General features: G+C 28.7%; 3 protein-coding genes and 1 pseudogene across 3 annotated transcripts; 2 read left to right on the forward strand and 2 right to left on the reverse strand.

Annotated features, from left to right (window-relative positions):
* Positions 1 to 45: 45 nt before the first annotated feature.
* Positions 46 to 1,154, reverse strand: LOC112591836. The gene is made up of 2 exons (XM_025335774.1): positions 1,001 to 1,154; positions 46 to 557 (listed from the first exon to the last, which is right to left on the reverse strand). The coding sequence occupies exons 1-2, from the start codon at positions 1,152 to 1,154 to the stop codon at positions 46 to 48; spliced, it is 666 nt and encodes a 221-aa protein (XP_025191559.1).
* A 3,347-nt stretch (positions 1,155 to 4,501) lies between these two features.
* On the reverse strand, positions 4,502 to 5,574 carry LOC112591839 (annotated as a pseudogene).
* A 1,649-nt stretch (positions 5,575 to 7,223) lies between these two features.
* Positions 7,224 to 8,093, forward strand: LOC112591837. The gene has a single exon (XM_025335775.1). The coding sequence runs from the start codon at positions 7,224 to 7,226 to the stop codon at positions 8,091 to 8,093; it is 870 nt and encodes a 289-aa protein (XP_025191560.1).
* Positions 8,094 to 12,008: 3,915 nt separating this feature from the next.
* On the forward strand, positions 12,009 to 12,596 carry LOC112591838 (the record flags this gene model as incomplete). Its single annotated transcript, XM_025335776.1, has 2 exons — positions 12,009 to 12,228; positions 12,289 to 12,596. Coding segments are annotated over exons 1-2 (528 nt in total), but the record flags the coding sequence as incomplete, so codon positions are not given.
* Between the last annotated feature and the right edge of the window lie 1,548 nt (positions 12,597 to 14,144).

A 14,144-nucleotide genomic window follows, 5' to 3' on the forward strand; every position in this document is an offset into this window, starting at 1 on the left:
CGATTAGTAGATTGTGTACTCGTCCCATTCATTTAGGTGCAAGTCCTAGACACCGACCGCCTTGGCAGGAGTGACTAGGGCGAAACAATCATATTTGGAAATTAACATGACTAGTTCTAAAAAATTACCATGGTTTACTTCAATATTTTTTAAAGAATTTGCTGCTTTATGTTTACCTCGATATGGGATGCTTTGACGACCAATAAAAATAACAATATCTATTAGTCGTTCAAGCACTTGTCTTCGATTATGTACTTCTTGAGACCTTTTTGCCATGACATCACGATTTATAATACACTCAATATCTTTATTTAATTGAAAACGGACTGCAGTACATGATGAATTCTGATGGAAGATTGAATTTTCATGTTTCATTATATCACGATAAGGGCATTTTTGTAATTTAATATCAGATTCATACCCACTTATGAACTTTGACTCTTTTTCTCCAAAATTAACTGGCTTTCCATAAGCCATACAATTAGAACAATATAAACAATTTGTTTCTATACAGTAAGATATCCATTTTCTTTGAACCACTTCGCCATTTGGCAACTCTTTATAATAAATTCTTTTAAAATTAAGTTTACCTTAACACTTAAAATTACTTTAGAATATCTACATAATATATACTTAGAAGTTATATTTAAGTTATTTACTGTATACCTACTAAAGACTGCAATTACTGAATTACCTACCTAATACATTAACTTTGTTTTTAAATTTTTTTATATTTAAATTTGTTATAATAATTTTGCAAGATTGCAATAAACATATTTTATTTGTTTCAATTTTTTATATTATAATTTTTTTTAATTGTGCAAATATCAATTGCACTAAATCATCCTTTAGGTATATTCATATCTTTAAGATTGTGAATTTGCAAATGGCAGTGTTGTTTAAAATTTTAGTCTAAAAAAACAAGAAATTCTTATTCACTGCATACACAATATCCAAAATAAAACCCAAAAAAGTCTTAATCAACATATTTAAAACTTACTTTTCGTATTATTCGCAGTAATCTTAACACGCTGCACTTGTTCCAGTGTAGGAAAACTTATTTTTTTTTGATGTGGTGAAGATTGGATCGCTAATAATGCTTTTTTATTTCTTTCTGCCTTTTTTGCGGCCCCAGATTTATATATACGTTTCATGTTCATAAATTAATTGCACACATTCACGGTAAATAAATTAACAATAGACAACAGTATAACATAAAATATAGGTATCGCATAACAATTAACAATAACCGACCTAACCTAGCACGCGAGTACACGACTACAGCAGTTTGCTTAATAAAATAACAAATCAATAATCATAGCTGTGTACGTATTATCATAGTTATATTAGTCGACAATATTTTTATAAATAACTATGGTCGATGGGTGCGAGAAAAACAATATTTAATATTTATAAATAAATAATAATAACATTATAATAATAATATTATATTAACACGAAGCCGACGCGATGGAAATCATTCGTTTAAAAATAAACTATGAAACTATTGAAACGTTTGAAGTTACAAAACAATAAAAAATAATTATTAATAACACAGAAATGAAATTACGAAAACTAAAATTATATTTCTATTATAAAATTTAAACTTAGAAAACATATCCATAACTCATAACTTATGAGTCATAAGCTATATAAGAAATAAGAATAATATTGTTTAAGTTACTTTCAAAAGTAAATGTCATACCTTCATCATTATTATATATTTATATATATTATACAGATATTATAGACTATAGTAGGTATTGTAAATTAATACATAATACATTTTTTTCTATGCAACATTTGTATGATTGCTGAATCCAACAGCGGGGCACCGGGGCCTCTGCAGGCTGCAGGGTCTGGCAAGCGGGGTCCTCGTGGTCTCGTCCAAAATAAGGATAAAACCTAACTTAACTTGCAGTAGCGCAATTGATCCAAATAAACCTCCTCTAACTTGTACAAAGCCTAACCTAACCTATGGGAAAGCATCTGATTATTGAATCAATTTTCAATTTTTTGGGCCTCTAAAGAAAATTGCTCCTATAACGGCTGAACAAAATTGACGACACTAAAAAACAAAAACGGAGAAGGGCCCCGGCCACATTCGCGGCCCGGCGGCCATGGCCAGGCCGACACTGGGTAAGACGGTTAAGTTGTAGAGCAGTTCTACAAAGATTTTTCGATTTATTAAAATAAATAGACTGTTTTATAAAATCTAAAAACAAGATTGTTCCAAATTTAACTAATAATGATTGGATTAAAGATTTAGCTTTCCTTGTTGATATTACTGCACATTTGAATATTCTCAACCTACAATTACAAGAAAAAAACAAAGTTATCACAAATATGTACGACTCAATTAATTCATTTATGATGAAATTACGGTTATGGAAAACTCAACTTTCATTAAATAACTTAGTTCACTTTCCTACATTAAAACAATTATCCACTGATAGTAATGATGGTAAGAAATACATTTCACACATTTTATACTAAAAAATGAATTTATGAACAGATTTGCAGATTTTCAAATGTATAAAGATAATTTTCTACATTTTAGTGAGCCATTTTCTATGAATGTAGAACATGTAAAGGAAGATTTACAGCTCGAGTTGATTGATTTGCAATGTAATTCTATTTTAAAATCAAAATTTGAAACTGTAGGAGTTTCAAAAATTTTTAAATATCTTGGAAACAGTTATCCAAAACTAAAAAAACACTTTTCTAACATTTTATCCATGTTTGGTAGCTCTTATGTATGTGAACAATTATTTTCTCTCATGAAATTAAATAAATCAAAAAATTGGAATCAAATTTTAAACGTCAAACTACAATCTTATAGGCATCAAGAAATTCTTGCGCAAATATAGACAACTTGATACAAAAGAAAAGATGTCAAGTTTCAAGTGCAGCTAAAAAATAAAAATTATCAAATATTCAAGCAATTTTTAAATTTTAATTAAATTTTTTTTTTAAGTTAATGTTCATTATATTTTTTCAATGATAATTTTGTAGTAATAATAAGTAAATAAATGGATTTTGTATGTATTTTTGCCTTCATTTTGTCTTTAGTTTCTCGTGTATATTATAAAAATGACACTTAAAATTTGGCCCGCGACTTTAAATATATAGCCCGTAGGTAATTTGAGTTTGAGATCACTGTTCTAGATGATAATTTTAGAGGTAAACATAAGAAACAAAGAAAACTTGATTCAAATATTAAAGAATCGATACAAATATTATAAAAAAAAGGTCATAGGCGTGTATAGACTTCAATTTCCGGTCGAGCCTAGTCAACAAATGAAGGGTGGGCGGGTTAACGTGCTATGAAGCAATCTCGACATATTTTGATAACTGAGAAATTCCCAAAATGTTTTTATCGTACACAATCATCGTGTTTAAACTTAGAAACCAGCGATTAGTTGACTATTAAAACGTGCTATGTGCGTTAAACGTTTACTACGTTATTGTTGCGTGCCAATATCAGATCCAGACTCGGATGTTATTTAAATGAAATTTACAACTCTTAAGAACAATAATGTGTTTATTACATATAAATAAAGTACATGTAACTGATACAAAAAGTGGCTGAGTGTTGTGAAGGTGCTCAGGTCTTCGTGGCTCTGGTACATCTGTTGTTGCTGGTCTCTGGACTTCCTTATATATGAAAAAGCTTCTTGTTATTGTAGTCCATAGCCTTGAATTCCATATAAATCCTTGAAGTTGTTTTGATACTTGTTTTTGGTAAAAAAAATATCCAGGATGCAATCTGATCCTAATTGCCAACACGTGCCAATGCAATGTGTTGTTGCATACGAGTAATCTCAATAATGCATTTTACTCGACCTCGGCACGCGTAATGCACTATTGCGATGTTTGTTATAATGTTGTTGAGAAGTAGATAATTACATCCGAAAATGCATTATGATCCTAATGCAACGAGATTCATAATAATATGTATCTACTATCTTGTGTTATGATCTGTAAGAATATGTTTACTCCCCAACAAGTGTCATGGTCATGCTAATACTTATATTAGCAATATTATACATTATATTATATACAGTGTGTCCCGTTTTAAATGTACCACTAAATATCTCAGCCCGATAATCTTAGATTGAAATACGGTTTGCTGCAATAGCTAAGGGGTACTGAAGTACACATTTAAGGACAAATTTCAAATTTTTAACTCTTGTAGTATGCGCATGCGCAATACAAATTTTTTTTTTTTAATTGCAACACCTATTTTTGTCACCGGATATGGATAGATTATTTTATTCTAAGTAATTTTGATCCATTGATCATAGTTCTAAATCTAAAATTGAATGAGTTACACCTTTTGGAAATTTTAAAATAATTAAATTTTTTCGATTTTACCAAAAACATTTATTGTTTTAAATTTGAATTGAGTGATTTTTTCATAGATTTTAATAAAGAATGTGAAGTAGGAAATTAAATAAAAAATACTGCGTTACATTGTTTTGATTTATGTTTATTTTTTTTATCTAATAGAATGTTCAAAATTTCCTCCGTTTTTTTCTAAACACATTTCCATTTGACGACTCACTTCTCTATAGGTTGCTGCCAAAATTTGTTCTTTTGTTAATTGTCTGCACGCTACTGTTATTTTATTTTTTAAATCCTGTAAGTTTTCTGGTGAATCTGCATAAACAATAGTCTTTAAATGACCCCATAAAAAAAAAATCTAATGGTGTTAGATCAGGTGACCGTGGGGGCCATTCCACTGGCCCGTGAATTCCCATCCATCGATTTCCAAACATTTCATTTAACTGTTGTCTTACAATAATGGCATTATGAGCGGGTGCTCCATCCTGTTGGAAAAATAAGTTTTAACGAAGTAATAAAGGGACATCTTCCAACATCATCGGTAGCAAAGTTAAGAAATCTGAATAACGTCTTCCATTAAGAGTACCATCATACAAATGTAGACCTATTAAATTTCCTCCTAATAATTCGCACCACACATTTGTGCCCCATACTGTTTGATAATTTGTATCAACTGCCCAATGTGGATTTCCGTTTGACCAATAACGGTTATTCTGCTTACTTAAAACGCCATTATTGGTAAACTTTGATTCATCGGTCCACAAAATTTAATTTAAAAATAATGGGTCGTAAATAATTTTCTGTTGTTATCCATGCAATAAATGTTAATCTACGTTCGTTATCACCTTGGCGTAAATGCTGAACTAGATCAGCCCTATAAGGATGTAACTTGTATTTTTTGAATATTTTGTGTACCTTTGTTTTTGAAAATCCAAATTCTCTAGCAACATGTCTTAAAGATGAGTGAGGATTTAATTGAATGTACGCAATTATTTCATTTTCCTGATCATAATTTTGTTCCATATTGCGTAGTGGTTGTCTCTGTGCATCACTTATCGAAAAAGTCCCGTAAGTTCGTAAATTATTAACTAATCTTAAAAAAAAATTATGCGGTGGATGATATCTTTCGGGATATCGATTTGCATAAACCCTTGCAGCCTCCCGACAATGTTTATTACACTCACCATAAATTAAAATCATATCAACTTTTTCACTATTGTTTAACATTTTAAAGAAGAAAAAAAGAAAAATCTTTCAAAGTAATATGTTAAAAGTTATAAGTGTTATCGATGAACGTACAATACTTAGTGATGTGCATTAGTTCATTTTTGATAATCAAACAATATCTACAATAATTATTATCGAAGTACTACGAATACAATTAGAAATAATCTACTATTATCAAAGTACTAATAATAAAACTGGAAATAATTAAATAACTTTTATCGCACAATAATAACGCAAACTACAACGTCATTGTCAATTTAGTTGGTAAATTTATTTTTAAATTAATTAAATTTAATTTGGCTATACATTTTTTTTTTTTGGTAATTTTGTATTAAATTATTTAAAAGTATTTCATTTTAGTTCAAAAATGACTTACTTTTGTATCAAATTCAAGCGTGTAATATTTTTGGTAAAATCGAAAAAATTTAATTATTTTAAAATTTCCAAAAGGTGTAACTCATTCAATTTTAGGTTTAGAACTATGGTCAATGGATCAAAATTACTTAGAATAAAATAATCTATCCATATCCGGTGACAAAAATAGGTGTTGCAATTTAAAAAAAAAAATTTGTATTGCGCATGCGCATACTACAAGAGTTAAAAATTTGAAATTTGTCCTTAAATGTGTACTTCAGTACCCCTTAGCTATTGCAGCAAACCGTATTTCAATCTAAGATTATCGGGCTGAGATATTTAGTGGTACATTTAAAACGGGACATACTGTATATTTTTGAAAAATTTGGAACCGGACATAAGTCTTTATGGAAGTGTGATCAGCATAAAAAATGAAATGTAAGGGCCGTATTCATTCCAACAATGATGAAATACTTAAAGTAATTTCACATAACCATGCACCAGATTGTGGAAATATAGAAGCAGCCAAAGCCGTTAATCTGATCAAAAATATTGCTACACAAAATGTGGAATTGAGCACTCGTGCTGTAATTAGTTCAGCTTCGACCTCTGTAAGTTAATAATATTTATTTAATTTACTGACTACCGTATTAATAATAATAATATAAATATAATATAAAATAAAATAGTATAAAATACATTGCTTAATATTTTAAATATGTTAAAAAAAAAAAATTTTTAAATATGATTATTCGAATAAATACTGTCATAGATTGAAAAATACTATAAATAAAACAATTATTAATATAACTATCAAAAGAAACAAAATAATTCGAATATATTTGTATTTTTTATTAGCATTATGCTTGAAAATTATATTTAAATACATTTTTTATTCAAATAATTATCTAGATAATATTATAATAATAATTATATTGTCCAATTCTGAAAAATACACAGGTGCGATTTTTTTTATAATTTCTTAACAAAATAAATTAATATTATCTATATTATTCAATTAAAAATTAAAAAAAACTGTATTTTTTTTTTTTGCAATTGGGTAGTTGACGAATGCTGCTGCAGGAAAAATGCCATCAGTATCTGTCATAAAGAGAACAGTACGGCTTATTAGACAAAAATAACAAGCTGCTCCACCAAATCCAAAAACGTTAACAAATTTGATCCTACCGGAAAATTATACAACTTCATTTGACGGAAAATCTTTTTTATTGTTTGACAATGGTCCTGGAGAAATATGAATTTTAATTTTCTCCACTCAAAAAAATTTACAACTCATGGAAAAATGTGATCACTGGTATGCTGATGGCACTTTTTCCACATCGCCAAATTTATTTTATCAAATTTACACCGTGCACGGAATTCAATATAATAATATTTTCCCATCAATATTTGCATTGCTGCCAAATAAAACGGAAAACACATATATTGTTTTCTACAAATCATTAAAAACACTGAACGAATCATTAAATCCAAAATCAATCATGGTTGATTTCGAAAAAGCTGCGATTAATGCGATTCAAAGTGTTTTTACTAACACATCAGTTCGTGGGTGCTTTTTTCATTTATCGCAAAGCGTTTGGAGACGCTTGCAAAACTTAGTATTCCAAAGAAGGTATATCGAAGACTCAGAATTTGCTTTACAAGTTCGAATGATGGCAGCACTTAGTTTTGTACCAGAAGAGGATGTAGAAAATGCTTGGAACGAATTACTGGACTCAGAATTACTAAACGAAGAAATTTTAACACCTCTGCCAAATTATTTTGAAGATACATGGATTGGACGTCTTGATCGAAGAAAACGAAGGAAACCAGCATTATTTCCAGTGTCATTGTGGAATTGTTTTAAATATATTTTCGAAAATATTCCCCGGACCAACAATTCTGTTGAAGGGTGGCATAATGGTATTGCATCTAGTCTGAATGCCTGTCATCCAACTATATGGAAATGTATAGGTTTATTTAAGAAGGAGGAGAGCCTTGTACGGTTACAGGTAGAACAACTTATCACAGGAAATACTATGGGTGTTAAACGGAAGTATAAAGATCACGCCGAAAGAATTAAAAAAATATGTGACAACTATAATAATAGGAACAAATTAGGCTTTTTAAAAGGAATAGCTCATAATTTTCAACTTAAACTTTAAATTAAATTATTATATTTTGAAATTTAATTAATTGACATTATTATTTATTATTTTATTTTATTTATGTGTAATTATTAACTATTAACAATATAATGAATAATTTTTATTTGATTTAATTTTAAATTTCCATTATTGAGTTTGTATCATTATATTGTTATAAAGTATTTATTATTGATATTATATACCCACATAGGCATTATTAGTTTATTTCTGTCGTTTCTAATCACGGCGGCATAATCTCAAATTTTTCGTCAAAAGCCAACGTCTTCTCATTGTTAAATTATCAATACCGTGAAGTCACCTAATTTTATTATTATATAATTGTCAAATTAACTTGTATTAGTGTTAAGGTGATATCAACATGGCCGTGGTTAAATTGTTATTATTATTATCCACTATATACATAATCTATTTATTATTTTTTTTTAATTAAAATTAGCATTTAACTGTACGTTATTTAAAAATAAAACAATAAGAATACTTAAATATTCTAAAATAATAAACATAAAATTCGGTAATATACCTAGGATAATAAAATACTTAAAAAACTAAAAAAAGTTCGTTTGGCGATCAATTATCTTGGCGTCCAATTGTATTCGCGATAAATTCGCCCGCGATTAATTCACCGGCGACCAATTCACCGGCGATCAATTATTCGCGACCAATTCACCGGATTCTATTCAAATTAATTAGTTTATATGAAATATGCACCGATTACATTGGTTGACGTGTAAAGGTTCTTTTTTATGTATAAAAATTTATTAGCACCCAATAGAATGAGTTTTAATGAATGTAACTTAACTAAAGGTACGGTTTCCCTTGCGCGATCGCGAACGCGATCAGCGAACGCGAACTACGAACGCGATCTAATTCGTAGTTCGCGTTCGCATCATGTTGGTTTGCTCTAGACGTCTAGACGATTCTACATTGCGACCGAAAGATTTATAATTTATATTTTAACAGTAATCCGTCAGTCGTACTCGATATTTTGAAATGCTAAGTTCACGGTGCACGAGTACTGTTCGTTTTAAAAAATTATTATTATGGATAAAGTTGATAAAGAAATCTTAAAAATTCTTTTGCAAGAAGAGGAAGAAGATGATTAGATCTTGCTCTTACATTTGTCGGAAGAAAAAAGAAAGCAGCATGATCCATTATTTACAAAGAGAAGTACCGAAGGTTATCATGAAATACTTATCAACGGCCATCTGAAAAATAATGAAATTAAGTTTAGGGAATTTTTTAGATTAAATCGTAATCAGTTCGATTTTATTTTGAATCTAGTAACAGACGATTTAACATTAAATCCAACATTTTTTATAAGGAAACCCATATCACCAGAAGAAAAATTGGCGGTTACATTGAGGTAAGTACAATTTTTAAATTAGGTACAGATAAAGTAAAATGAAATAAGAACCAACTCAGATTTATTTATGGAATAGTGTTGTTTTATTTTAATATACAATTTGTATCAAAGTTAAAAATAAATCAATTTTCTATTAGTGCAAATAAAAGGTATTTTATCATATATTTCATTGACTTATAAAAATTAAATTTAAAAAAAAAAAAATCAAAAAACCTTGTAAGATAATATTTTAAATTATATTGTTAAATTACTGAGAATTTGTGTTCCATTCATTATTCAAATTTTGAACTGACTGGAAAGGCGTAAATGTAGTTGTATTTGTTGGTCCAAACTGTTGTTGAATACTTGAAATACTTGAATATGATGGTGAATCTAGTGAAGGTGGACTATAACTATATTGAGTAAAGTTGTTAGAATATGGGGAACTACTAGTAGAATTATTTGTCTGTAATGATACTCTGTGGACGTTATGTGTACGATTATCTGCAGCTTGAAGTTCCAAGTCAGTCACAATTGTCAACATTTTCAATTTTGCCGCCTGTGAAATTAACTGTGGTGGCAACTTTTTGACAGATAGAGCTTAACTTTTGAAAAAATGATCAACATCATCGTACTCATCTGTATTTTTTTTAGCAATCAGCTGTGTCATAAGCTCTGTTCTTGCTCTTGATCTTTTTTCTAATAAATCAGTGACTTTTAAATTTTTTCTTTTATTAGTCAATTTTTGTGGTCTTGAAATCGATGGAGATTGAGGACATTGTCTTACTGGTGTTGACTGCAGTATATCATATTGTGTGATATTTATTTCCTCTTCGTCTGAGCCAGAATCTTCATTATTATCAGTGTCATATAAATTTGATATAGTGCTGTTAAAATAAATAATAAATAATAATAATTTGTTATTATATTCATCACTAGGGCAAAGATGTTGTTGCATATGCGTTTGCATTTTTTTGTATTTTCTACTGTTTCAATTTATTACTAAGTAAGTTTTAAATATGTTGTATGTAAATACAAATTAAAATCTAAAACTCTTAGGTGGAATTTTATGGATTTTTTGAATTTTTCTAAATGGTCACAATTTTTTTTTTTTATAAGCATTTTAAGTTTGAATTATGACAAAATACGTAAATATCATGAAAATTTGCAAATTATTTTGAGTTAGAAATTCATAAAAAATGTAGTGCAATACTGTAATCAATTTTACAATTATTGTTTTACTACTACAACATCCGTACTCTAGTCATATCAATAAAGGGTGATTGATTTAAACTGCAATTAAAAATACATTCATCACTTCGTTTAGAATCTAAAATATATATATGCATCAAAAAATTAAAAAACAAAAAACAAATTTGAAATAAGTCAATAACTTGCGAAATAATTAGTGTTGCACTTGAAATCAATCACTCTATGATATGCAATATGGTACTTACTTTCTTTCTTGTGGTACTGTATCCAAAAAATTTAAAAATCGTGCTAAATGCCATTTAGAAGGTTTTGAAGAGGCACTTGCTCCAGTGTTCATTTTTCTTGCCCGTTTATTTTTTAAATAGGCATCTTTAATATTTTTATATCTTCTCTTGCAGTCTTCATCTAGTATAAATAAATATTCATAACCGATTTAAAACAAGAGTTATTAAAAAACTGTTTAATAATAAAAAAGATAATTTTAAAAAAATGATAAGGTACCTACTTGTAACAAACTAACTAGGTAATGAAACTTAAATTTGTAAATTTGTTGGCCAAAAAAATTTTATCAATACTTAAAAAAACAATTTTCAGAAAAATTGAAAATTTCAGTCGTCTATAAATAGCTCGAAAAAAGTTGAAATATTTTGAAAATTAAATTATGTAAAAAAAAAACGCCATTCTAAATAACTGATAAAATTTTCAAGTATCTACGACTTATACTTTTTGAATACCTAATAACAAATATTTAAAATCGTTTGAGGATAAATCGTTATCGTTACGCTATTTCGTAAAAATTTAAAATTCAAACGCACTTAAAATTTTTCTTATAATGATAATTCGAGTTTTCTCTATAGCTACTTGAAGGAAAACTTATGGAAAACTTAGTGCTGTATTTTTAATCCTTAGTTATGAACACAAAAAAATTTTGATTTTTCAACTTCAAAATTACTACTTGCAAATTTTCGCGTTTTCGACAGATTTCGTAAAAACTTGAACTATAAATGCTTATAAAAAAAAAAATTGTGACTAACGATATTTAATTTCGACACGTTCTCTGTGTAGATACAAAAAAAAAAAAAAAAAATACAAAAAAAAACACAACATTGTAAAATCAATGCATTCATCGCTCCGCTCAGAATCTAAAAATGAAATACCTATATTTATTTATTGAATAATAATGACACGTATATAGTTTTTTTTTTTTAAGATTTTTAGCTTCTGGAGAAACGTACCGTTCTTTATCTTTTGCTTTTCGTATATCACACAGCTATATTAGTATTATAATACAAAATACCTTAAAATCTATGAAAAAGCATCTGTTTCCACTTTTTATACCTAATCCGAGTAAATTAAATATGAAAGATAAAGCTCAAGAGTTTTGGACAAGATGGAATTTCCCAAATTGTATTGGCGCGATCAATGGTAAACATATTCGAATGAAGTGCCCAAAAAATACCGGAACATTATATTTTAACTACAAAGAACATTTTTCTATCGTCTTATTAGCACTAGTAGATGCGAATTGTAAATTTTTAATCATTGATGTTGGATCCTATGGCAAAGAAGGAGATAGTGGCATATTTGGAAAATCAAAAATGGGACAGTAAATTTATTCTGGAGATTTTAATTTTCCAGACGACGAAAAACTACCAGACACTAATAATTCTACACCATTTGTAGTTGTAGGCGATGGAGCATTCAGACTTCACAGACACATCATGAAACCATATTCTAAATCTTCAGCTAGACAAGACAGAGCAAAAACTATTTTTAATTACAGGTTAAGTCGTTGTTGTAGAGTGACGGAAAATGCATTTGGCTTATTATCACAAGTTTTTAGAATATTTCATACTGCAATAGGAACTGATTTAGAAGTATGTGACGATTTAGTAATTGTCGCATGTTGTTTGCACAATATGTTGAGAGATGCTTTTTGGAAAAAGGTAATAAAATATTTTATGAATATGATGAAGGACAAACTACTGAGATGGGCACTTTATGTAGTAGAGGCGGCTTTGCGAATGCAGATGGTTTTGATGTGAGGGAAAAATTTAAACAATTTTTTATTCAAGAAGGAACAGTTTCGTGGCAAAATCACCAAATTTCCAGAGTATCATCTACCAATACTTAAACTTGTAATTTGTTTTTTAAAGTCAATAAATAATAAATGTTAACTGCTGCTAAGTATAGGTTTATATGACGTATATTTAAAATAAATCACGGTCTCACACAAAAATTCTAACATTTTACAATTATTTGGGTTTTTATTAATTAATTCATAATACAAAATGTATATCACGGAGATTAAAATTAGTTTTGATACTAAATACACAATAGAAATAAATGTTTAGAAATTATAATTTATTTTTAGCTTTAAGTATATATAAACAGTTTACACAGTGCATTCATCACTTCTAAAATACTCATTCATAAATAGATTGAGTGTCTAGGTTTTTATTTGAAAATAATCATTTATTTTCAACTTAAACGCTCTGTTCGGGTACACGTTTTGTTCTACTCGTAATAATAATAATAATAATGGTATTCAAAATAAATATACTATAATCTCAATGTATTATTTATACCATTAATACATTTTTATTCCTACAAATATAATATTTTTTACAATCAACATTTATAATATTTTGCTTACCATTTCGCCCAACGTTGCTACTTATATCCCTCCAAATTGCATCTCGTATATTTAAATCTTTATAATCCCTATTTTCGGGATTATAAATTGGAGGATGTTTGGCTACACATTTAACCAATATCTCGTCTTGCTCCTTAGTAAACTTGACCATTGCAGAACTCATGTTTGAATAACCGTTGTCAACGAGTGTTCAAACAGAAATGAGAACATTGCATGATTTCATCAATAATTACTAATAATTATTATCAAAACAATAAGTCGATCGCGACACGAACGCGATTTGACTGCTCGAAGACCAGTCAAATCGCGTTCGCGCCGCGAACAAATTTAAATCGCCGATCGCGATCGCGCAAGGAAAACCAACTATATTTAATTTACATTGTATCAGCAGCCGCGCGATCAAGGCACGCGATCTAGATCGCGTTCGCGTTCGCGATCGCGCAAGGGAAACCGTACCTTAAATATATGGTCCTATTCTTAATATTTAATTTATGTAATTGTATAATATTGTTTAGAATTAAATTGCAATAAATGCTTTTGGCTATTAAAATGCTTTTTAAGGATTTATTTTGGCTACAAAATCCGACTTTAATATAAAAATAACGTAATATATAATAACATATCCTAAGATCAGCGGTTCCTAACCTTTGTGTAGCGACCAAGTATTAGCGAAATTTTCATGCAACACTTCATAAATAATAGACATGGCAAATAAAAATAACTATGGCAATTTTAAAATTTAATATTTTTACTCATATACTTGTACATACAATATATCATACATAAATTATATTTAAAACAAACAGCAATACGTAACCGGGAACGAAGTAATACCGAT

The sequence above is a fragment of the Melanaphis sacchari genome, unplaced genomic scaffold (assembly GCF_002803265.2).
Source record: "Melanaphis sacchari strain LSU unplaced genomic scaffold, SCAv2.0 Contig1440_pilon_pilon, whole genome shotgun sequence".
Lineage (NCBI taxonomy): Eukaryota > Metazoa > Arthropoda > Insecta > Hemiptera > Aphididae > Melanaphis > Melanaphis sacchari.

Coding starts and splice junctions, on each gene's coding strand:
- LOC112591836 (XM_025335774.1), bottom strand. CDS start 1,154: ATGAAACGTATATATAAATCTGGGGCCGCAAAAAAGGCAGAAAGAAAT. Junction 558..1,000: donor TACTGCGAATAATACGAAAA/GTAAGTTTTAAA, acceptor TTTATTATAAAG/AGTTGCCAAATGGCGAAGTG.
- LOC112591837 (XM_025335775.1), top strand. CDS start 7,224: ATGGAAAAATGTGATCACTGGTATGCTGATGGCACTTTTTCCACATCG.